This window comes from Pelodiscus sinensis, chromosome 7, assembly GCF_049634645.1.
Source record: "Pelodiscus sinensis isolate JC-2024 chromosome 7, ASM4963464v1, whole genome shotgun sequence".
Taxonomy (NCBI): domain Eukaryota; kingdom Metazoa; phylum Chordata; order Testudines; family Trionychidae; genus Pelodiscus; species Pelodiscus sinensis.
In genome coordinates this window covers 49,679,578-49,705,681 of record NC_134717.1, presented here as the reverse complement: position 1 = coordinate 49,705,681, position 26,104 = coordinate 49,679,578, and the positions used below count along the sequence as shown (strand labels likewise).

General features: G+C 42.8%; 1 protein-coding gene across 2 annotated transcripts in view; it reads left to right on the top strand.

The window, feature by feature from the left end:
- Positions 1 to 3,196: 3,196 nt before the first annotated feature.
- The window catches only part of NCKAP1 (NCK associated protein 1), a 123,621-nt gene continuing 100,713 nt past the window's right edge, over positions 3,197 to 26,104 (top strand). Inside the window, exons 1-2 of one of the 2 annotated variants that reach the window (XM_075933759.1) lie at positions 3,197 to 3,487; positions 24,988 to 25,098. In XM_075933759.1, the coding sequence (XP_075789874.1) occupies positions 3,380 to 3,487; positions 24,988 to 25,098 (219 nt within the window). In that variant the 5' untranslated portion in view covers positions 3,197 to 3,379. Of the gene's footprint in view, positions 3,488 to 23,770; positions 23,816 to 24,987; positions 25,099 to 26,104 lie in introns of those variants that run through there. The other variant, XM_075933760.1, reaches the window with a different exon arrangement.

Below are 26,104 nucleotides of genomic sequence, written 5' to 3'. Positions count from 1 at the left end.
AGAAAGTGCACCAGAAGGTGCAGGGCGAGCTGTGGCTCCATGTTGCCACCTGCGGCGGCGGCCCCGAAGGGAAGCACCAACACAGACGGGCACAGAGACCAACGCTTTGCTGTCCCTTGGCGAGGTTGGCAAGGAAGCAGGAAAAGCTGAGAACCGGCTGTCCGGGGGGGTCCCTTTAAGCACGAGCCTCAGATAGCCTCAGACAGCAGCCACACAAAGCAACTACTGACCTGATGCCCTGCCGGAACCGGTTTCAGCCGCCCTTAAATGCCCCCCTGCGTCCAATCAGTGTGGACACGCTAGTTCGAATTAGCAAAATGCTAATTCGAACTAGTTTTTAGTTCTAGACGCGTTAGTTCGAATTAGCTTAGTTCGAATTAACTAATTCGAACTAAGTTAGTTCGAATTAGCGCTGTAGTGTAGACGTACCCATACAGATTCAACTTAAGAACAAACCTACAGTCCCTAACTTGTTCGTAACCCAGGGACTGCCTGTATTTTAAAAATGTTTCTAGCCCACATGTTGGTAGAATAATGTATAAAACTGGTACCTGAGTGTACCCTACCAGCTCAAACACCACAAAGCAAATAAAGTGATCTCCAAATTTATGATTTTTAAGCCAACCTCATGATTTTTGAGAACTTGGAGTTAATGATACAGCAGCATCCTCTGCTCAAGTGAACAGAGGCTGAGTCCTTCTCTAGCCCAGATAGACCTTAGTCCACCTGAAGACAGTACTTGAAGAGCCAGGGAGAACAGGAGGTGTGTACCAAGGAATAAGATATTCTGGTAGATATTTTGTCCAAGAAAGGACAAGGCCTGGTCCTGCACCCATCTGGAGAGCATCTTAGCAGACCTGTGCTTAGGGTTGCCAAATGGTTTCAACAAAAATACCGGACACACTTGACATTACATCACAATCTACATTACATCTTATGTAGAAAATACCGGATATTTATATTTTCTCAATTTGTTTCCCAAACAGAAAGCTTCAAACCAGACACCTGGCAACCCTACCGTGCTATTAGTGGCAGCTAGGTGGTATTCCCTGGCTCCCCCACTCCATGATTTGGGCTCAAGGACTCTTCAGTTGGGGAATTCATGGATGTGTGTTTCACTGACCCCAAGATGTCAGCATTATGTAGCTGGAATAGAAAAGGGAAAGACTGCAGTATTGCCAGTACTCAGGGCTGATTAGTAGGGACCTATCAAATCCATGGTACATTTTGGTTGTACTAAAAAACATAAGACCTTGTATTAGAAGTAGCTTTGTATCTGTCTGTGAAGAGCTAGGACAGCATGCAGGGAGAAGAGACACATGCAGCCAAACATCTAACATCCATCAAAACTGGTTAATTTCATGATCACAGGATTTTAAAAATAGTACAGGCAGTCCCCGGGTTACGTACAAGATAGGGACTGTAGGTTTGTTCTTAAGTTGAATTTGTATGTAAGTCGGAACTGGTACATATTGTAGGGGAAACTCTAGCCAAACATTTTTTTTAGTTTTGGATAACATAGGGAAAGGTTAACTCCCCTCTAATGTTTGTTTTGCTGTCTGTTCCCCTGTTCAGAAGATTTCACATCTATTTCTGTCCCTGTGACAAACTCAGGACTAAAGGAGTAACTCATCAAATACCAAACAGCTCTGCACCATGCTTTGAGCTAATAGCTTTATTTCCACACACCACCCAGGGTTCTAGGAGGAGGGTCCTTTTTTTGCTAACACAATGAGGCCAGCACTTTGTTTGTTTTGGTGGAGTCTTTGTTTGCCCAGGGAGCCCAGCATGTATAGGGGGAGGAGGGGCGGAGAGGCTGCTTTTGTCTGCTGTTTGGCAGCCTGTTGCTCAGGGTAGGGGGCAGCCTGTTGCTGGCAGGGGGAAGGGGGGAGGCGTGCAGGATGCGAGGCCGCGGGGGGGGGGGGGGGCAGCGGGCGTGGGGAGGCACTTTTCCTCTGCCCGGCAGCTCTGCGGGACCCCAGTCGGAGCCGGCCCGAGGAGGAGGAGGATCCTAGGACCCAGGTGAGCGAGCCCCGGGAATGCTGCTGCGCATGTGCGGGAGTTGCCTCACCCCGTTCGTATCTAGGGATCTGACGTAAGTCGGATCCACGTAAGTCGGGGACTGCCTGTAAATGTCATTATTTTAGCTATTACAATGTGAAAATTCACAGTATTGTAATTGCAGCAGTCCTGAATCAAAAAGGAGTTGTGGGGTTGGGTTACAAGGTTATTTTTCGAGAGGTTCCTATACTGCTACACTTATGTCTGTGCTGCTCCTGGCCACAGTGCTGCCATCAGAGTTGGTCACCCAGCCAACAGTAACCTCTCTCTGGCTTCCTAATTCTGAAGGCAGTGCAGAAGTAAGGGTGGCAATACAATGACCCCCCCCAAATAACCATGTGACCCCTCCTGCAATGCCCTTTTGGATCAGGATTCCCAAATTGAGTAACACTGGCTTCCAGTGTTCCCTATAAATTGTGCACTTGGGTGGCCACCCAGAAGAGATTCAAATGTCACCTTGCTGATTAGCAGAGTGCCCACAATTGGCAGCACATGTTTCTGCTGATCTGCATATGCCTTTGTGCACATAACAAAATTTATTCCACACATGGTTGGGGAAAAAGTTAAAAGGAATATTGCTGGTCTGCCCATGAGATCTGTAGAGTATAGGGTAAAAGGACACAAAAGGCCAGAGTTCACAGAGGAAGGCCGATTTCACAGCCAACATATTTTTCATGGCTTGAATTTGGAAGGACCCTATTGGACAGCGATGCTTGCAGCTGTTGGTATGCTGGCTTTTGACTCTAGCTCCTGAATCCCAGGATTATGTAAAAATCTCAATTTTTGTTCTTTAAAAAAGTCAGTTGCTAGCCTGGGGCAACATGGACCCCAGCAGCCCCCCTCCCCAAAGCTGAAGGTGTATCCCACTCTCGTGCTATGGGGCGAATGAGGATGGGTTATACTTCGTGGCTGTTGGGGCCTGGCCCCACTGTGGCGGCTGCTTGAAGAGGATTCAATAGGAGCCCCCAGAAGAGAGGCCAGGCGAGTCACCGCCCAGCCCCGTCTCTGATCCCCAGCCGGGCCAGCGGGCGGCAAGACTCCGACCCAGCGCGACCAGCCAATCTCGCCCCGGCGGCCGCGACTCCCGCTGTCGGCCGCAGGGGGCGGCAGCGAGCGGCGCGTCATGTGACGCGGAGGCAGAGCCCGGCCTGGCTGGCGGTGGGCAGCGGGCAGAGCCGCCGCCGGCGCCACGCCTAGCGGAGCCTGCGAGCGAGGCCGAGCGGAGGGCAGCGCGGGGCCGGCGATGGAGGCGCTGTGAGCGGGGCCGGGCCGGGAGGCGGCGGGGCCTGGGCCGCGAGCGCGGGGCGGCCGCAGCAGGATGTCGCGCTCGGTGCTGCAGCCCAGCCAGCAGAAGCTGGCGGAGAAACTGACCATCCTGAACGACCGGGGCATCGGCATGCTCACCCGGCTCTACAACATCAAGAAGGTGCGGGGGCCCCGCGGCGGGGGCGGGACGGCGCGGGGAGCCGGGCGGGAGGGTCTCGGCCGCCGCAGTCGCTCCTGGGCCCTGCGCTGCAGTTTCTCTCCTGCGCCTGATCCTGCAGCGGGACCCTGGCGGCTCCGCCGCGGCCTAGCTGCGGGGCCCGGGGCGCAGCCGCTGCCCGCTCGAGCTCTCGCCGCACAGGCTCATCCTCGGCTGCAGCGCTGGGCAGCCACTGTGGGCTCGGGGCTTCCTGCGAGGGTCGCGGAGCCGCGGTGGGAAAACTTCCCGTCTGGTGGCGGCCTCCCTGGGCCATGGGGGTGAGATCGCCGCGGGGAGGGGGCCCCCTGCGCTCCCCGGGGCCTCCCTCTGCGTGGAGGCCGATCTCACCGACCCGTCGGGTCCCGAAGCCCGCGGGTGGGTGGGTGTTTCTCCCCCAGAAGGAGCAGGGAGGGGAGAGGCTTGCGAGGCCACCCACAATCCCAAGGGAGAATGACTGTCTCCCGTCTGCCCACGGGATTTCTTAGGGAGAGCCCGATGGGGTGTGAAGCGGGCATTATTTCCCCTCTGTTTTTGTGTGTGTTTTTGCTTGTCAGTCATGGGATCAAGGGTAGTATGGGTCAGCTTCCCAGTCCAACCTGCAAAAGGTTCCTAGCCGCCTAAGAGGAAAGATCTCATTAAAAGTAATATCTTGTAATCTCAATAAGTTTGAGACAGGTGGTTGTTTAGAAAGATTGCTGCTAGTTTTAATTGTAGCAGATGTTTTTGAATCCTTTTTGGTGCTAAAAGAGGTTGGCTCTATGTTGATTAGAAAAATGAAGGAAAGAAAATAGTGTTTTTGTAAAGGAAAATGATTCACGGCTGCAGGAAGTGAACATACCTTATGATTATTCATCTAGGAAAAAATCACCACTCCTTCATTGGAAAGGCTTAACTTGATAAGTCTTTCCATCTTGTTTAAACACAAGAAACCTTGCTTCAAAACTATAGACTTTGTAGTGATCATTTTTAAATCGTTCAATTCTTCTTGACGTATCAGACTTTCTTCAACAATGATATACAGACATGAAGTAGAACTTCAGGTTTCTAATGAATCAGTTAGGTGATAGTGAATTTTGGTTAATTCAGATTTTACTACTATTTATATATAGCCTGCTTTAACTAGTGCATTCTAGAATGCACAGCTTGAGTGCACTTGATTTGATGTCTTCATACTGTACAGACATTTTCAGGATTGAGACTCTAAGTTCCACAGGCTATTCTATGTGTTTGTAATTCTGCACGCTCAGACTTTGCACTTACTGTTTCAAAAACACTTTTGAGTTGATTCATAAAAAGAACCACAATCACCCTGACGGATGCAACAGGTACTGACTGAGTGCCTCAGTGGAGTGATTCCTGGTTCAACTATGAGCTGCAACCCGATTCTTGAGAGAGCTTTTACATTGTTTTACTTCAGAAATTTAATTTAGTCTAGTAAAATTAAACATTGTGAGACAGTGATTTTCTAATAGTTTTGTAGTGTGAGACTTTAAGAGCATGTCTACATGCAGATTTATATACCTGTTACTGTGGGTTTTTTAACTGATTTAGTTAAACTGGTGCAAAAAGGTTGTATTGGGTATGCTTATTTATGACTTGGTCAATTTAGGAACAGGTTTGCAGTGGTTTAACTGTCAGGCTAATTAAACAGGTGCAAAGTTCTTGTGCAGACAAGGTTTTAGTTTGCTCTGTATGTGTGTGTATATATACACATGTGTGCACATGTGTATATATGTGGGTGTGTGTGTGTGTATAATGACCAGCATGCTCTCTCTGCTGTTTCAGTTTAATACTGTAACAGTAAAAAAAGATGACAAATAAGGTTATAGTAAAACAGAGAAACCTTGTATTCAGAGAAAATGACTTTAAGAAACTTATTAAATCTTCCTTATTTACACTTCTGTGCTTGCTGTTGTAAGGTATGCTGGCAGAACCCTTCTAGTGTAGACAGTTATATTGGCAATAATCTTTTGACAGTATAGCTTATGGTTTGGTGAGTGAAATACATTGTATAGATAAAATCACCGTTTTGCTACTGTAACTCTGTTAAGGCTTTGCCCATATACCTATGTGGTCTTATAAAATAAATTAACCCTAAGCTTACACATCTATATGGGGGAAAAGTGTTAAGGGTTGATCCGGCTTTAATCATCAGCAATGTCTCACTGGTACTCTGCTTGACAGGAATATGGTGTTTGTCTTTCAAGCCTCTGAAATTGCATCTGCTCCAGATGACATACAGTAAAAATGCTTAACTTCAGGGATCTAAAAGGTTAACCTGTTAACCAGTAAGCATCACCCTGAACTGGAGAGGCATAACAATTCTGTTAACTGTTAGGGGCTATAATAGCTCTCCACCCTGTCTGTGGTAGCCCTGGCCACCTACTCCCTTGCCCCAGCTGCAGCAGAGTCTGCAGAGAAACTTTCCTCACACCCCGGGGAGTTGGGCCAGCAGCAGCCCTTGCTGGCCTTGCTCCTAGGGAGGCTTCGCTGCCCACTGTGTGTGTAACCGCTATGATTTTTAGCAGTTACATGGTTGCATTTTAAAATGCATTTTACATTGCGTGGTTTAGGAGGTGTATGTAGGTAGTCCAACTTTACGTTGTGTATTCCACTGCAAAACTGGTAGAGCATCAAATGGAAATCTGTGTGGGAGTTCATGAAGCTGCTTGTTTTTCTACCTAAGTTGGTTTTTGTTTTTTGTTTTTAAACTGTATTCATCGCTGTGGTAACTGAATGGCAACATAATGTTAAAGAGGGAGGCCTTCTGCACAGAGCTAAGGCTTCCATAGGATTTGATCTAGACTTTGCCATGAATCTTGGGCCAAAATGTGCATGCCCTGAGCTCTTTGTAACTGTGGACCTTTTCCTGAGGATGAGACTGTCTGAAACAAATCACAGAATTGCTGAAATTTTAGGGAGCTCTGTGGGAAGAAAGAATCTTAGTGGTTTTAGTTTTTAAAGTCCCTTTAAATATTCAAGAGGCAAATTAGGAACTCAGATTACTAGAAGTTACTAGTCTATATGTGGTATTGTGGTTAAAGGAAATGGTTAAGATGGTTTTTATAAGAGGAAGTGATAGTAGATCAAATAAGACCAACTGAGAAATTGCTGTAATTGTTTAGAGAACAAGTATCCTTAAAAGATTAAGAAGGTTCTTGCTTATTTTAGTTTTAAATATAAGCTCCAAAGTAATTTTGAAATTCTTAGGAATGGTTAAAGTCGAGTTTGTATTTCATTTTCGCATGTAAACAAAAGATCTCAGTTTTTGTCATTGACCCTTTTTTCCCTCTCTAAAGTTGTTGATTTTTCTTCAGTTCCTGGCTGCAGAAACTTCCTGCCATTACATTGGTTTTTTTTAAATAGCAGTTTGGAATTCATTGGATTTAACAACTTGAACTGATGATAAAAACAACTAGTAGTCTTGTGGCACCTTGGAGACAAACAAATCTATAGGCTCATGAGCTTTTGTTGTAAGAACCTATTAGTTTTACCCATGTAAGCTCATGATCCTATAGATTTGTTATTCTCTAAGATGCCACAAGACTACTTGTTATTTTTAAAGTTACAGACTAACATGGGTGCCCCTCTGAGACTTTTTGAGCTGATGAAGTTTATCTTTAATATCACAAACTTTAGTAAATGAATAAAGGCACAGGTTTTTAGATGTGAAAGCACATGCTATGTATTGCAAAACTTGATTATCATTCATCTTTCATGTTAATGTTCCTATTTTTTGAATACTGAGAGTGAACAGATGAATTGATGACTTACCTGGAAATCTTAATGCTCTTAAATGAGGTTGCACAGAAGTAGGGGTTGTGAGATATACTACTCATTTCTTCTTCCCCTTCTCTGCTGCCAAGACATTGTCTGCTACTCTACTTCTCTAATCTCGTGGCACTGAAAGGATCTAGCTTCCTCTGTTGATAGTTTTCTCCAGCAGCAGCATTCAACTAATGTGATTTCCATTGGTTTCCTACTATCAGATTTAGGGATTTAAAAAAACCCTGTTTAATTGGCTAGCTGGTTAAACATTGTTTAACTGGTTAACTGATTGAAAGGGTGGGTCCTGCCTGCTGCTGGGCTGGGGCACCCCAACCCTCCCCCAGCAAGCAGGGACTGCTCTGACATCAAGGCTGGAGCAGCCCCTGTACACAGTGCGCCCCCCATGGGGCTAGAGTAGCCCCCTGCTGCACCTTCATAGTCATATCCAGATTAGCAACAGTGATTTGGAGATGAGACTAAAATCAAGTAAGGAAAAGTACTCGGAGAAATGTAATATGGTTCTGCCCTTCACCTGCCCCATCTCCCCCCGCTGGTGAGAGCACAGGTCGGGGTGGACAATCTTTTTGTAAGAGGGCCACTTCACCAATGTTGGTAGTGGTTGCGATTCAGAAGGGGCAGGGCCTCCGACAGAAGGGGCGGTTCCTCTAGGCACCATGTGTAGTGGGAGGAGACTTCTCGTGCACCCCTGTGGTAGGGGAAGCACTGGAGGTCTCTTTTTTTTTTTTCCCCCTTCCCCCTCTCATCCTGCGTGTCCCTGGCAGGGGGACGAAACTTCGCGTGTTCCCCTGTCCCCAGATCCCAACTGGTGGGGGAGCATGCAAAGTCTCTCGCCCTGGTCCAGGCGGGGCGAGCAGTGCCTAGAGGGAACTACCAGCCATTCTGAACAGTTAAGGCATTGCATTTAGCTGTCTTTCTGGTCACAGGCTTACATTAATGTTGCAAAATATATGGTATTGGTTGGCTTAGCCATACATGCTGTTTTTAGACTAAAGAAAAAAAAAAGATAGGAAACAAAAAAAGAAATGAGGTAGGAAAGAAGAGGGACACACATTGGGGTATATCTGGCTGACTCCCATTCCAGATATGATTGGGATTGAGCTGGTAATGGTGATGTCATCTGGATTCCCTTCTCTTGCCTTGTCTGGTGAGGACAGAAAAGTTTTGGGTTTCAAAGTAGGTATGTGAAAGGTTAATCAGTGGGGGTTGGAGCAGCTCCCTGCCTGCTTGCGGGTAGGAAGTTGGCTCCAGCTCTGTGGGGGGTCTGCTATGGACAGGGGCTATTCTTGTTGTCTGGAGCTCTGTCCATAGCGGGCCTGGGTGGCTCACATCTGTCCATGGCGGGCCCAGGAGTCCCATGGGCAGGGGCTGCTCCAGTGTTCTGAGCAGCCTCTATGGCGGGCCCAGGTGTCTGGCAGGCAGAGGCTGCTCCATCTTTCTTGATCCCAGAGTGAGCTGTATGCAGATGTAGGGATATCCCATGTAGTGCTTATTGTGCAATCACAGCTCAAAGCCTTGTGTAGCAAATGACAGCCTCCATTTTGCAATTTCAAAATCGAGCTTGTTAAAGATTTGTTTTTTAATTATTTGAGCAGATATAATACCACTTGTCAAACTTCCAACACTTACTCATAAGTCAAGTGAGTGCTTTTTTACCTGTGCCATAATTACAGGTACACAATCTTTCAGAAGAGGGACAGTGAGTGAGGTTCTCAATTCTGTTCCAGTCCCTTTATATTCTATGTAAGGGCAGAGTTCCTGAAGACCCTAGGTCTGGCTGTGGCAGGGTTTCAGTCAGTATAGGTACTACAGAAGACAGTTGTAAGACTGCCTTCAGAAGATTCCCTTGCCAACTCTTAGGGCAGGGGCTGAGGGCAGGAATGGCATGTCTGGTGCAGGGCCAGAATGATTTGAGTATTCTGCATGAACAGAAATATGTTAGAAATATCACGGAGAATTTAGAAATCCTGCTGTTTCAAAACTGGATTGCCTGTTCATTTCCACAGCTTGTTCATTGTTCAGTCTACCAGGTGTTGCTGCAAAAGCGCCTAATTTAAGTCACTGTAAAGATGCATTTATTTTAAAAGAATGTTCAGAGGATAGTCAGGTGCAGCTGAAGAGGCAAGTGCTTCTCTTGTGATTTACACACTAAATTCAAAATCACTCTGAAATAGAAGGTCCGTGTTCTGGTAATGAAAGAGAGAGTTTTTAACAACCTTTTAAATGCTTTTTTGGGTCATCAGAAGTCATTTACATTAACATGTTGCAATTTTCTGGCAATTAAAGCCCACCGTTTTTCTCACTACCTCTCTCACTGCCCTCATGTTTAATTAGTAAAATCAACTTTTTCTGTTTAATCAGTTCTGATATCTACTAACATTACAACTTTTCAGAGCTGACTGTATAAAATGAATTAGGCTTCAGTTTTGTGCTGTATTAGATTCTTTTTTTTGTAGGCATTTCTGACACAAATACCATTTATGTCAGGAGCTTTGCCTAGGAAACAAATGCTCTGCCTTGCTTTAGTCCTAGAATACATTAGGTTGAACTTCAGTTGCTGCCTAAGAAATGACAGGTGTTGGATTTAATAATTAGTATTCAGGAAATAGTTTTTGAACACTTGAACCTGCACTACAAGTGTCTGTCTGAGACTATTAAATCATAGTTAAAATTAGTCACATGGATAACACCTATTATTACTGCATGGGTCTAACTGACTTAATGAAGTCCAGAAGGGTAGCAGACTTGATCTTATTACAGAATGGAGGAGTTTGGTCTATGCCGAAATTTTTAAACTAGATAATGGGGAAAACTGTAATAGAGTTCTGTAACCTAGTTGTATTTGTAGAGGGATGGAAAATCCTGGTGAAAAGTTAACTGTGATCTCACAGCAGGGGTTTGCTTCAGCCAGACTTGGCCCGCTGCACCATGGGCTGCTCTGGCCATGCTGGGCCAAGCCCGTTGTGCTGTGGAAAGCGGGGGCTTGGCGGGTGCATGATTACTGGGTAACTGGTTAACCAGTTAACTCTTTACATCCCTAATTGTAGGTTAGTTGGACCTTTTCATTGTAAGCACGTGTTGCTGTAGGAGAAAGTTTGTCAAAGCTCTTAAACGTTAAAACATTCAAAGCTTTACGGTAAGAAATAATTTGTCTGTGTACTATGGGCTATTTTCACAGCATCATATTTAGTTCTTGTATGAAGGCCTCATTCATACTAGCTTTTCAGTAGACAAGCCTGTTGATTAATAAACTGAAGACCTTCACACAGTATGGAAAATTTAACCAAATGAGTCAGCTGCTGCAGCCTTCACCAGAGTTGTTAAGGCAATCACTTAATCTTAGTCTATTCATTTATAGTGTATAGGGTTTATTTATATATTCAGCTTCCATTATAGTTTTTCAGTGGAATAACTGTAGTTGTCTGCCCTTCTTCCCAACAAGGATTTTGACTTTTATTAAAATTATACATTGATAACTGATATTAGCTTTAAATAAATGGCAAATGAAAGTTAAGCACCTGATACAAACCTAGTGAAATTTAGAAGTGACGACGTAACTCTATCTCTGAATTTCCTTTTTTGCCTAACGCTTAAATTAGTCACTTTGACACCACTCTTGCATAAAATGCAGCTTACTGTCCCTGGAGAAGTTTTAGAGTGAAACTTTTTTTGAACATTGTAAGTCCCACACAGAACACTTGCCCATTATTTTCTTGTGTGACACTAGAATTCACCATATACTTGAATGCAGTGGCTCAGGAGTTTCTACATCTTATTTAGGTAATTTGTAAATAGTATTATCTAGGTTAGTTGTAAATTTTGGGGAATGTCATAAAAATCGAATGCAAATTACTAACCTAAATTTTGGAAAGCCGTGTAGATGTTTTGCAATACTGTACTACCTTGGCAGAACCATACCTCAGTGTAATTATTCTGTGTTGGTTCATTTCATGTTTTCCTGTACTTTTCCGTATGTTCTTTTAATAATGTCCTATTTTCAGCCTTCCTTTTCTCATATATTCTTGAGAAACTGGCTACTCTGGTCATGTCTCAAATTAATAGTTTTGATGATTTCCCAGACTGGTTTTCACTGCAGTCACAAACTGCAGTCCTCAGTGTGATGAGTCGTCTTTTCTTCTCTTTGCTCTTTCTTTCAATGGAGCTTTTGACATTCTGAGCAGCTGTATCTTCCTGGATAGTGTCCATAGATATTTAGTAATCTGTGCGCCAGCTGTTATAGACTAATAACTTTTTTTGAAACTTCAGAGGGTAGTTGAATTAGTCTGTAACTGGAAAAACTTAAAAAACAAATAGTCTTACAGCTCTTTAGAGACGAACAAAGCAAGGTGGTATTGTGGGCTTTTGTGGGCACAACCCGCTTCTTCAGATGAATGGAGTTATTAAAGGTCCAGTTTGTAAATAAATAGGGGAGGAGGTGGAGAAAAGGAAAAAGGGGGGGGGGGATATGGGGAAGACTATTGACTATTAGACTTTTGACACTATTGACTATTTCTTCCCCCTTTTTTCTTTTTCTTTTTTTTTCTTCTTTTTCCTTTTACCCCCATCCCCTATTGATTTAGAAACTGGACCTTAAATAACTTCCTTCATCTGAAGAAGTGGGTGATGTTCAGGAAAGCTCATGATACCATCTACAACTTTTTTTCTGAAGATAGTTCCTTATCTACACCAGCACCTTTCCATGAAGTTACAGGGCCCAAGTCTTGTTTATCACCTTGTTTCCTCTTTCTTACCATATTTATTTAATCTATCATTTATCCCAGTTACCTGAATTTCAAAAGCCTAGGCTGTCCTAAAATTTTAAATATTCTAGATTTACTGGTATATTTGTATTCCTTTGGTTTGGGATGGTACATTGCTTCTGTGAAGAAGGCTGCTTTCCATGTTTAATTGCCATTCATAGGACAGAAATAATTTTTCCTTACTTGTAGTAACTAAATTTCTAAAGCATTTTTTTCTGTGCATAGCCATATATTCTTACCTTGGTTTCAGTGGGATCAGCCTTTGTCCCTTGATGTTACTGACCTGGACACTTGGACTGATTAGATTTATTTAAACTATCAAATTGGCAGTCAGGAAATATGATTATTGGGCTGTGTTTTGGATTGTGAGAATGCTTAAGTATACAGCAACTAGCACAGGAAGAATACTAAGAGCTAGATCCACAAAAGGGCTTGAGTGCTAAAGTCCAGTATTTTGGTGGCACTAAGATCCTGAAAACCACTACTGAGCTGCCCTCAGCTCCATGGGCGCCAAAAGTCATTATGCACCTAAATTTCTACTATTAAAGTTCTCTGGGTGCTTATACATCATACATCGCTCATGTCTATACGCCTGTGGTATCCTCAAACAAGGCATTCCCTATGCCTCTCATCTGCAGGTCCTGATCTGGTACACCTGATCTGGTACATGTGATAGTAATACTCCTAAACCCCACAAAACAGGAGAAAGGTGTGTTGGTTATGTCACACAGGTTGTGTCCCTCTCTGCCTAATGTGGAGAAGGAAGCTGTCCTATTGAAGCCATTCCACTGTATGAATAATTATCATATGTATTGGAGGAGGCAAAGTGGATCCTGAGTAACCCCCTTTCCATCTGAATGCCCTAATCACTGGACTTAGTCATCACACTCCCTGATCCAATTAATATTTACCCAAAGCAGAGCAGCTTCAACACAAGACACTGATATCTGCCCCAGGATATCCAGTAGCTCCGTGGGTAGAGTGTCTTCCCAAGAGGGGTGAGACACAAATCCCAATATGTTCTCTCTGTAGGGCAGAAGGAGGAATTGAACTTGGGTGTTTCATAACGGTTGAGTGCTCTAGTAGTTACCATGGGGATAAAAGTTACAAAAGAGGCACGAGGAGTATCTTCCTCTGGCATTTCTTGCTTAAAATATCTTTGATGCCCGCCTCTCTATTTAAAATATTCAAGGCGGCTTACAAAATTTTAAAAAACACAATACGAATTTAAATACGAGACCCCACAGAGACATAAAATCTGCTAAAAATATCTTGAGAGGAGGAACATACACACTGACTCAGTCTTAGCAGGTTGGTCAGTAGCCTGCCTCAGTCCTGGCTTGTGCTGGGTCTGGGACCTACCCCTACTACAGCTCTGCATTTAAAGTGTATTAGGGGGTAGGTGGCCCGGCTAGCACCAGGAACTCAGAACAACCCTCCCCCTAGACAAAGATGGCTCTTGCTACATTTCAAGTTGGAACACTTAAGCAGTCCCCTTCTGGCCCCAGGCTCCCTGTGTGTTTTGCTTTTGAAATCTACAAGAGCATGCCAGGGGCTCTTGTACATTTCAAAAGCAAGGAGCACAGGGCCAGTAGGGGACTGCTTGAGTCCCTCATTTGCACTGTGCTCCCCGAGGTGCTCCTGCTTTTGAAATGTAGCGAGAGCCCTGCTCTTGCTACCTTTCAAAGGTGGACGTGCTGCCAGTTCCCTGCTGTGCCTCTGATAGAGGCAGCAAGGGTGGGGAAGTGACTAGTTGACTAATCGCTTACATCCAGAGCCGGCCCAAGCTACGGGCTGACCGGGCTATTACCGGGGGCACCACGTGGGGCTGCCTGACTGGGTGGGGGTAGGGCCATGCATGCGCGGGGTGCCCGGGGCTCACAAATGGCTTGGGCCGGCCCTGCTTACATCCCTAATCTGCAGGGGGTCCAGGCATACCCTGCAGGTAGGGCTGCTCTGGCTGAGATTCCACTGGTTAATATTTTTATCCAGTTAATCAAATAAATGGGATTTTACATGCCTACTCCAAATCAGCCCCCCTCCTCGAGATGCTTCCCTCTGACCCAGACTTGAGCTCCTAACTTGCCTTTGAGTAATGGGCCAAAGCCATACCCCTTTCCTTGACATTTCCTATTGACTAGCTTGGGTGGCTTCCTGCTCAGCATGCTGGCTTTTGTGGATCCCTTTCACAGACACCTGTCTCTCCCCAATATGGTATTGGCAGCCTAGTGGTCTGTGATTTAGGGCTGAGGATTCCACTGGGTGACAAGATTCCTAAAGCTAGGTGTTGAAACGCTCAGTGATGCAGCATGAAAGTTTCTGTGGATCTAGCCCTAAATATCTGGGCAATCAGCTTTGAATGTTGTGTTTTTTAAATGTTCAGTTTTATGGTATGCAGGGTTCTAAGTGTAACAACCCAAACCCCTTGTGTTCTGTGGGTTGGTTTTTTTTTTTTTGCCGTTGTTGTTGTTTTAAATAATGGGTAGTGGAGCTCTTCTGTAATTCTCCCAACAATTACTAGCTCAAAGGTTAAATCAACATGTGGTTAAGCTACTGATTTTGCACAAGCTACACATCCTCAGTAAAGAGTGATATTGTTCTTTACTTTCACTTTCTAAACATTTCTATCATTTTTATGGCATTTTTATAGATTTTTAAACATGGGACTTTAGTTTCTGTTCTTGCACAAGTGATTTCTCTAGTGCTAGAGTAGTTAAAGTTCTTAAACTTTCTTTTATGGTAAAGGCAGCGTCAGTGGATGGCAAGTATTCTGCTGTCACTACAAATACAATTATATATTGTTTATTATTGAATGCAAATTACTCCTTGTATTAAGATTTCTTTATATAGATGGGAGAATTATTTAACTCTTCATAAAAAGATAATTTTAGTTTTTGGGGGCTCAGTGTAGTTATGTTCAATAATTTTTCTTTAAAATTGCGTTCAGAAAGAAAAGTAAGCATGTTTTTTGGTGGTTTAATGTAGGAGCGAGAACATGCTGTGCTGCTAAGCATGACCCTTTAGTTCAGGAACATTCATAGATGCGTAGGTTCTGTTGGAGAACAGAAGTAAAATCAACACAAGTGTATACTGATGTAATTTCCAATTGCCTTCTGGCCAGCTGGAATTTGCACCATCATTCTGTTTTGGGGACATTTCCCTTCTATGTCTACATCATTTGGAGCATGGGAATGCTGGGCTAAGTAGCTGAGAGGATGAGTAAGGGGATAGTAGGGCAAATAAAGTATTTCTAATAGAAACAACACAATATAAATTTGCTGTATCTTTGTAGTAATATATTCACTTATGCATAACTCCTTGTTCACAATTATGCATTTCTCAGATTTCATTAGAATATTTCACAACTCAATATTTTAACTAGAAGAGTTACCCAGCATTGCTCGAGTCTTTAAGTCAATTAATTTTGGGGGTTTTTGGGAAAATAAAATAAAAATGTGCATGTTTCATTTAAGTTATTGCTCTGGACGTGGGGCTGGGGATAAGTGGTTCAGTATTCAGGCAGTCCTGGGGGGAGAGGGCTACTCTAGCTTTGAAGCAGCTTGGGATGAGGGGAGAAGCGCCTCTCCATGGTCACTGGAGGTGGACTGGGTGCAGCTGGGGGAGGAGTGCATTCCAGCCAGAGTGAGGAATGCAGCAAACTGTGCACTTTTCCCTCACTCCCTAATGAAGGGAAACAGCAATGTGGTCACATGAAGCGGGGTGGGACTCTTAAATATCTCAAATGGTGCAGATTCCGCAGTCTCCCTAAGTAATTTATTCCACTGCTTAACCACCCTTACACATTTTTTCGTAAAATCCAATCTAAGCCCATTGCTTCTTGTCCTATCATCAGAGGTTTGGAGAATATTTCTTCTCCTTCCTCCTTGTAACACGCTTTCAATACTTGCAAGTTGCTTCAATGGGGTGCCAGTGTAATGCCGACAAGTGAAACTGAACCTGGGACCTCTGGAGCGTAGTGCATCAGCCTCTACAACTTGAGGAAAAAGCTCACTCTCAACTAAGGATGCAGAGTACATTCATTCTTTCTCTTTGTAAGAAGTCTGTGCCACTACATGGGACAGTGAACCACACCCAATGGTGTATGGGGTACATACTTTCCCTGGCTAAGGAAGTGCATCCTGAACTTCAGAGAGATCCTAGCTGAAATCCCAGATGAGCCCCCGCTTATAATGCTGATAAGCAGAACCAAATCTGGAACCTCTGGAGCTTGGTGCATGAGCCTCTACTGTTTAAGCTAAAAGCCAGCTGGCTCTCAACTAAGGCTGTAGAGCAATGCTTCTCAGTGTGGTCCATGACCAACTTGCGGATGAAACCTGGGCTCGGGATTCCCTGCCCCTGCCGTGGGGGGCCCACATTGGTGCTTCAGTCCTTCCCCCTATACCTCGCATGGTTGGAGTACCAGTGCAGGCTTCACTCTGTAGAAGGGGAGGGAAGACCTGAGCCTCACGGACCAGATCTGCCTCGGGAGGAGGGGGGCAAGGAGGCATCTCTACGTGCTGTCACTCCCTTCAGCCCTGGTTGAGGGAACAACGGCACAGGAAGCTGCTTGCCTGGAGGTTTTCCCCTCTGCTCCCATTGGTCAGAATCACGGCCAGTGGGAGTAGCAGAGGGCCCGTGCTTCGGAGTGGCAGGGTGGACAGAGCCAGGTAGTGCCTCCAATCCACTCATGGCCAGACCCTGCACTCTCATACACCCTCTCCCCCTAACACCAGCACTCCCAGCCCACTCCTGCATTCTCCCTTGCACCTCTGTTTGCACCCCAACTCCTGCCCAGACCCCCCACCCCCAGCTCACTCCTGCACCTAACTTCTTGGCTAGATCCTCACCCTGCTGCTCTTGCATCCAGTCTCCCAACCAGACCCGCAGCCTGCTCCTGTACCCTTCTTCCCACTCAGACCTTGCACCCTCCACCTGCACCCACCCTCCCACCAAGACCCCCCACCTCCAGGTCACTAATGCACCCAAGTTCCTGGCTAGACTCCCAACCGCTCCTGCACCTCATCTGCCGCCCAGACCCTGCACCCCATTCCTATCTTGCTCCCTCAGACTGAACCTCTCATTTTTGACCCTAACCGAGAGCCTAGGGGGACCCACCAAATCTACTGGCCCTGGGATCCCAGAAGAGTTGATTTGTTTCAGTCAGGGGCTACATCAATGAGGGTGGGGGGTTTTGGTTATTTTTTGGTTTGGTTTTTTTTCCCTTCTCACTTTTGTGTGGCCCATGACTGATTTTTTTTTCTGTGCATCAGTGGTTCCCAATCCAGAAAAGGTTCCCCACCCCTTCCCCAAATAAAGGCAATGTTGAAAACTTTTGTTTTGGACAGAAATTAATATTTTACTTTTATTTAAAATGAAGTTTAGTAAACTAACGTGATAAAGCTAAGTGCTTAGTTTGTTTAATGATTTGATTAATATTTCCTTTTTACTGGTTATATATACCTCCTTATAACTGCCCATATATATTTTTATGCTTTAGTAGCCTAATATGACTAATTTTGTATTTAAGGTGTTTACAGATTATGGTTCTTAAATTGTGGTTAATCAGCTAATCAAGTAGCCAATGGAATTTCCATCAGCTACTTGATGAGTTGATGGGGAAGAGCTCGTTACCCCCGCTGTAGCTCTGTAGTTTAAATGTAGTAGGAACTGAGCGCGCCCAGCCTGACTCCTACTACATTTAAACTGGAGAGCTGCAGCGAGGTTAGCTCTTGGGGGAGGCGTGAGCCAGGACTAAGCAGTCCCAGCTCATGCTGGCCCTGGGAGCTAACCCTGCTGCATCTCTGCAGTTTAAATGTAGTAAGAGGCTCCTGGGCATACGCTTATTGGGTAGTCGACCACTCCCTTACATGCCTCTTAGAGACAAGTGAATGCATTTTGTCATTATGGATGGTTGGCTGGTCCATGGAAAGATGAATGGATGGGTCATGGGCCAAAACATTTGAGAACCACTGCCAAAGAGCACACTCATTCTTCCTCTCTGTAAATGGTCTAAGTGCTACTATATGGAACAGTGAACCACACCCAGTAGATGTGTGGGTTACACTGGTAACTGAAAAATTTCAGTTAGCTAAGTAGTAGGGAATTCGGGTGTTGGAGGGGGTTTAGGGTAGGGGGTTGGGATGCACGAGGGGTTTTGGGATGCTGGATCTGAGGGTATATCCCCACAAGGAGGAATTTTGGGATGCCAGCTCGCATCATGGATTCCCGCAAGCAGGGACCTGTCCCTGGTGCGCCTGGTGGGGGACTCAGCTTGGTGGCTCAGGGTACTGCCTTTGCCCACAGGCATAACTCCTGCAGCTCCCATTTGCCACGGTTTCCAAGAAGTTTTGATGGTGCCTATTTATTCACCAAATTAAATTCCATTTGGTGATTTATGCTTATGATGGCACTTGGTCAGACTGACATCAAGCTAAAATTATCTGCATTCGCTTCCATAAGCACACATTACCTAGGAATGAATACATAGCAACTGGAATCCTATGGTTCTTTGATATGATTTTTAACTCTGTTCCAACAGTGGCTTGTGATGTTATTTCATCATGGGGAAAAAATCTTTATCTTGAGGCGAGGACACTTAACTGTGGCAGGCTATATCCTAGTATATGTTGCTGAGGCAAAAATGCTCTGCAGCTCGATAGGAATCTAGTATTTATATTATTGACACTGTATTTCTAAAATAGCAATTCCATGTATTGGCCTATATGTTTGTGGTACATCATTTTCCCCTGCATATCTATGGTACATCTGTCATGTAACATAGAAGAGAATTTGAAAATGACTTTCAAAAGATTCCTTGAGCATAGTATTCCAGCTCTGAAGCAGCTGGAAGCTCATATCTTCAGAAAGCTATATTCCAGGAATGTTGATTTAGTAGTAATATTTTTTTTTAGATCTTGATTTGATGTTTTTATTTTTTAAAAGTGCTGTAAAATCATCATTGTATTCTGTAGCCATAGATTAGAAATAAAAATCCCTAATTACATTAATACACTTAGTTAAGAATCGAGCAATTGCGTTTAGCCAGGTATTAAGCCTGAAAACATCTAAGATACCAAATCTTAAAAAAATGTGCTTTCAGTTTAATAGCAAAATATTTATTTTTATTGGACTTTACTTGCAGCACTATATTCCACACAGTCAAATAGGTGATTGAAAAAAATTACATCCACTGTTTGACTGGTATCTAAAAAATTAGTCTTCCTCTAAAATTGATGTTTGTTTTTTTAACTTCTTTTTTACTCCTGCTTCTCAAGTTATTTTTATCCATCTCATAACTTCTGTTCTCCTGCTTTTAGTTTCCCTTTTTTGTGGGCTTATGGGGAAAATGGAAAGCTGTGGGGTGTTGTGGTTATCTTTAAGCAGAGTAAACCTTACTCCTACTGAAATCTTAGTGTTGTTTCTTTAGTTCACCTACTAAGGTGAATGCCAGAGAACAAAGTGAAGCAAATTATCTTCAGATTGGGCATATGCTGCACTATAATGTTCCTGGTAGCGGCAGTGGGGGGGGAAGATATTCTTAATATGCACTTATATTATCCAACAAACAATACCCGCCATTTACTTCAACTTTTTTTTCCTGTGTTCTGCTTTCATCATGTCTGTCTTGTCTCTTTTTATGACCTCACTCAGATCCCAGTATACTGTTTCTTCTTCTGCTGGCTACTCAGTAGTACCATCAAGGCACACTAGCATAGATCTGCTCAGTTTCACTTTTTTCCCCATGGGATAGTGGAGTGAATGTTTTGAGCATGTGTTGTCTAGGAGCAATTCTTTGACTATTCTGGGAATCTGATGAGCCATCTGGGAAGGGTACACATCAGGGATGTAAAATTTCGATAGTTAATGCAACTATAGTCAGTGGCTCCATGCAGAATTTCAAAGCAGCAATGACTCATGGAGCCTGGGATCAGCCGGAGAGTCCCCAGCTAACCCCCAGATCCATGCAGCGCTACCACTTTGAAACACTGCAGGAAACCTGCACCAGCTGAGGATCTTCTCCTCTCCACCCCGCCCCTTGCTGATAGAGGCAGCAAGGGGGCAGGGGAAGTGACTAGTCGACTAGTCAACATCCCTAGTACACACATGAAGTTGCATGTGGTATCATACAAAAGGATGAAAGAAGTTTTTGGTGCAGTAGTGGTTGGCTTGGTGACCAAGCTTGGTCCATTGCTTCATCTGCCAACAGTGGGCTAGGAACTGTGCAAAGGCTTGCTTTCACCCAGTGGAAGAGTGGCGGTGGCTGTTTCCTGTGAAAACCATTTTTACATGGAAGAAAGAAGAAGCATCAGTAGATCATTTACTGAGCATTGACTATGAATGACTATGATGTGTGGCAGACAGGAAGGAAAGTGAATGGTAAAGGGAGAAGGATCCTGCATTGACACACTCCTTTAGTCTGGGGCATTGCCTTTCATTGAAAACAAACATTTGTCATTGACTCAGTGTACTTAAAAGCTTCAGTTTTATAAATATATGAATCCAAAATACTACAGTGTTGGTTCCTTTTATATATCTTCTGGGTACATTGATAAACAAAACTTGAATTAATCCCCCCTGCCCCCCGGGCCGCTGTGGTTATTTAATATTAAGGGACTGAGCAGCCAGTACGCAAAGATGCTGGCTCAGTCCTTGCTCCCGCGGGTCTCTGATCAGTCTGCATAACTTCCTCCACTGCCGCCCTGCATTGTAAGGGACGGGGGATCAGGGGAAGTTATGCAGACTGATCAGAGATGTTTGCATGCTGGTTACCAAGTCTCTGACAATGTAGAGCAGCAGCAGGGGAAATTATGCTGGGATCTGGTACATGCCAGACTGAGCTCTGGAACTGCCTACCCTTATTGACTAATCAAGTAGTCAATAAAAAAAAATTGACTACTTGATTAGGAAAGTAACCACATTTTAACATCCTTAATCTAAAATGTGGCTACTCTCCAAAACTCACTTGCTAACTCTGTGTAGTCTAACATAATAGTACGTTTTACAATGTAGGCTTTGTATCTCTATTTTCTTTCCAGAAACTAGTTTCCTGTTCTTCCTGATTGAAACCAGGTCTGTGGGAATACCTTACTAGTGAGAGGTTTGAAGTAAGAACCTGTACAATATAGAATAGGTTAATTTAAAGCTAGTCTTACATCTTACATTACTGTTTTCTGCAACTGTGCTGAGAGTATTAGGATAGTTACCATGATGCCCCATTCAAGAGATTCACAACAGGGAGGCTGATGTACCTGGGAAGTTTTAGTTAAGAACAATCTGTACATGTGAACGGGAAAAGGAGCTCTCCCTATCGGCTTCCTGAAAGCCTTGATTCTATGAGTAAGGAGACAATAGTAAAGAAGCTAGTTGGTACACAGTTCCCCTAATTTGTGTGTAAACCACAGTGTGAGTAGAGTTTAACTATTTGCTAACTTCACTGATATATCGAGATTGTCTAGGCTGAACTGTTACCTCGTATTGATTTCTTCTTAGCCAATTACTCTGGCTAGTGATACTCTTGATGTCCACCCAAAATAAGCTGGCTTAGAAATCTTCCCTGATACTTTAAATTAATGGAGATTGCCTATCTCCTAGAACTGGAAGGGACCTTGAAAGGTCAAGTCCAGTTCCCTGCCTTCACAGCAGGACCAAGTACCATCCCTGACAATTTTTGCCCTAAATGGCCTCCACAAGGATTAAACTCACAACTCTGGGTTTAGCAGGCCAATGCTCAAACCACTGCGCTATCCCTCCCACTATCCTTCCCTTCCCCTTTCCTTCTTGTAGACTTCTGAAAAAGTGCTTCTGGTACAGACACTAGCTGGGCTCTCAGCTAGCTAAGTGTTTGGTGCACAAGCTGGCTATGTCAGTTGCCTGAGGAGTAGTCACACCAGCTAATCAATCACCATATCAGCTGCTGAGGCTCTTAGGTGGAGAGGGCCACCTTCAGTCAGACCCCTGGGATATTGGAAGAGACAGGGCAGTTCTGTAGCTGAAATGCTCTCTAAGCTGCTATGTTCTACCCTATTCCGTACATCACAGATTGTGTGTCTTATCCTCACTGGAGCAACCAAAGTACCTCCTTACAGAAAGTAAAGGGAAGTTTCTAGAAAGATGATGTGGACAACTTTTGAAATTGCAGCCCTTCAAAAAATTATTTGTCTTCAAGGGAATCCCTCAGATTTGAAAAGGTTGTTTTTGTTTTGTTAAGTAGCTAGCTACAGGTTTAATATGGAAAAATTCTAAAAAAAAAAAAAAAAAGCTTCCAAAATATCCTTACAATTCATCTTCTGATGATAAACCAACCTATAAACACTTGCTAGCAGGATTATGAAATGGTATTTCTCCTCATTTACTTCAAGGATCCAAAAACTATTTTAAAGACTAAATGTCTGATTCAAAGCCCAAGGATCTAAGTGGGAATTCCAATAATGACTTTAATAGAATTTGGATCAGGCCCTAAATTATGCAGTTAAGATGCAATTTATGCATAGTGAAAAATTCTGAGGTTGCCTTTAATTATAGCATTGAGTAAAAGGACTACAATTTTTTTATTCCATCTATCAAATTTAAAATTGACGTTAGTATTGTCTAGTTTAATATCTCTCTCTCTCTCTCTCTCTCTCTCAAAAAGTTTTTCTTGCCGGGCGACAGAATGATGTCATCACTCTCTCACACCAGGAAAGCCACTGGAGAGAGGGGGGGCTGGCGAGTGAAGCAAGCAAAGGACACAGCTCCCTAGTCCATTTTAATATCTATTTTAAGATCTCATTCATTTATTGAAGAAAAGGGTCTTAATCTCTGGCCCTCTCTTCACGAGAGGAAAGAATATGAAATGATTATAGGTAGAATTTATTAATTAAATTTATATTATTTTACATGGAGATGCCGATGAACCCATGACATCCTCTAAGATTTTGAGTCTTAATGCTGAATGCTTGAGGTTTTTTACTTTCATGATTCTTACCTACAGTAATACGATAAATTTTATTTTTGAAAATGATAAAAACTTTTAAGCTAAAGGATGTGTACAGTATGGAGTGATTCTCTTTTATGGTTAAATAAATTTCAACTTGTTGAATTGTTTGCTTTTGAGACTATTTAAGTAAAAATTAATGTTCTTAATTTAAAATATGGACATTCAATGTTTTTGTTTTTAAGTACTGTAGAGAATTAGAGGTGACAGTTCAAGAAAGATTAATATTTTATTTTGTTCTCCGTAAGAAAACTGGTAGATGTAGTGCTCATATGTAGATATATTGGCATCATTTGTGGGTTTCCAGCAAGTCTCCTTGTAATATGAGCTGAGTTTTTGATGTACACTGTAAACTTTTTTTATTTTTTTTTAAATTTTTTATTTTGGGCTACTGTTTCTTTTTCAGCTGTGTAAAATTTTACAGACCGTCTTTCTCCTGTTCTTTGTAGTTACATGTGCTGTTTCTTGATAACCACACCCTCTTCCCAAAGTTGTTTTGGAAAGAATATGAGGGGAACTGACATGATGCAACATGTATTTCACTCATAAGATTGTTGTACAGTAGTCAAATTGTAATAACTAAATGTAATAGCTTGTGTGTATTTAGAATGGCAACTAGTAGAAAGTGTTAAATATAGGAATAACCTCAATTTGTTGAATAAGTGCATTAATTGATTTAAAAGCAATGATGCCAGAGTTTGAGAATATTTTGTTTATGTGTAATTTTTTTCTCTCTTTGTTACAATGCTTTCCCAGCAAGGACAAGTTTGGAAGGTTTGCAAAGCTTTTCACCTTCCCTCTGCCCGCTTGCCCGCTTTCAGATCAGTTTCATACTCCATGACTTCTGTCTCTTTATTCCACAACAGCCATAGAAATCAATATAGAAAAGTTAAAATGAGCTATCATTTTAGGTCACTATCTTGTGTAGAAGTGCACAGCATGTGATTTAGTTTGCATGACACAGACATGGGAAATATGAAAAATCCCCAGGGGGAATATGAAACTGTATATATTTGAATGGAAGTACAGCTTGAGCACAATATTTTGTTTTGTGGATAACACCCTTTTAATTACACTTCTCACACAGTTAAACAATATAGTATTTCTTAGTGATCTGTATCCAGTTTTTGTCACTGAAGTTTATAAATAGGAAATTTCTAAAGAAACAGACACTTTGGTTTTCAGGAATCATTGTCACAGGTGGTAGATTAGTTGATTGCCCAGAGAACTCTACTGCTCATGTTCCACATCAGTTATTTTCCACATCAGTTAACATTTTTGCTCATGAGCCATGTATTATGTCATATTTTGTTATAATTGTTTGAAGTGCTGTTTTTAAAATACAACTGACAGCAGTACTGTACTCTTGCTTAATCAGGAGAACAATCAGAATAGATTTAACGTGGTCCTCACTTTTTGAAAATAGTCTTTTTTACTGTAGATGAAGATAATATTGGAAGCTTAATTGAAGGAAGGAAGAACTGTCTTGCAGAATACAATGAAAAAATAAATACAGATTGTTTCCCATTTTTCTTCACATAAGATACACTAATATACCTAGCACTCTCCTCTGCGGATGATGATATGATTGCATTTTCCAACAGTTATTAGTTTCAGTTGAATACAACCCTACCTCAAACCATGAATAGTAGTAAAATCTCTTTTTTCTTTTAGGATTAAGCTTTTCCCCTCACTGCTGTTCTGCACTAACTGCTTTGAAACTTCCATGCATTTTTTTCAGTAGAAGAGCATCTCTGTACTGTCTCCCATTGCACATTCCAGCTGTGACAATCCTTGCACTTTGCCTACTCATTTTATCACCTGCTCACTAAAAAACAATGTCTTTCTAGTTTCTGATTGCAGACTTGATAGAATTACTTAATTTTAGCAAGGTGAATGAATGTATTTTTAGTTCACTTTCCTTTTTTTTTTTTTTTTTTTGGTAGGCATGTGGAGACCCAAAAGCAAAACCATCATATCTTATCGACAAAAACCTGGAATCTGCTGTCAAATTCATTGTGAGAAAGTTCCCAGCTGTAGAAACACGCAACAACAATGTAAGTACTGAAATTACTATGTTATATATGCAGCTTGCTTAAAAAAACCCTTTGGAGTTTTTGATGCATAACTCCATTTTGTTGGGGTTTTACGTGTTCTTCTAAAGAACTTGTTCCTGATGACTGTTAAAATACAGATTACCAGTCTGGATGGATTGCTGGTCCAGTCTGTGACACAATGCCATTATTTTGTCTAGACAGGAAATGACAAGAGTATATTACCTATATTTCTATTATCATAGAGTTTCTCCTCCCCACTTTGACTAGTCTTTCTCCTATTTAATTAAGGTATTTTCAATCTTAGATGGTGTAGGCAGGGGATTAAGCTTGCTTCCTGGCTTATTATGGCTGTGGAAACTGCTGAGTGCCCAGACTGTTGTAGAAGGTAGTTTCAGAACTTCAGGTTGTGTTGGCAAATTCCAACCTAGTAGGACAAAGAAGGGATTGGGGAGTTATGACAACTCAGTTGCTCCCCATAGATACTCATAATAATAGAATACATATGGGGAGCTCCTGTGTGAATTAAAGATCCTTCAACATACAGTAGAATCCCTTTTTGAGTGCAATAGCTTTCTTTCAAGGGAAGGGGTCTTCCCCATGACATTTACATACAGCAAGTTTTCTGGTCCAAGGATGTATATATTAGATTATTGTACCAGCATTGCTGACTTTAGCCTGTAACCTTTTAGAGAGACTTGCATATGACTAATGTGATTTCTGTTAGGAGCAGAAAGATCTACACACAGTGGTTGCTCTGTTACTGTTTAGAATTGAAACGTCAAGGGGAAGATTTCCTTATGTGCTTATTTTCCTTTTCAAAAGTGGAAAGGGAGGTTAGGTAATGGTTTACATGTTCCATGCATGCAACTATTTGCATGATTGCTTGAGAACTCCTATTTTCAACACAATTATTTAGGCTCATTTTGAGCATTCTCCTATTTCTGCAGTTTCAAATTTGACAACATTAAGTTACTTTTAGTATTTATTTTATTATTAGTGTTAATGG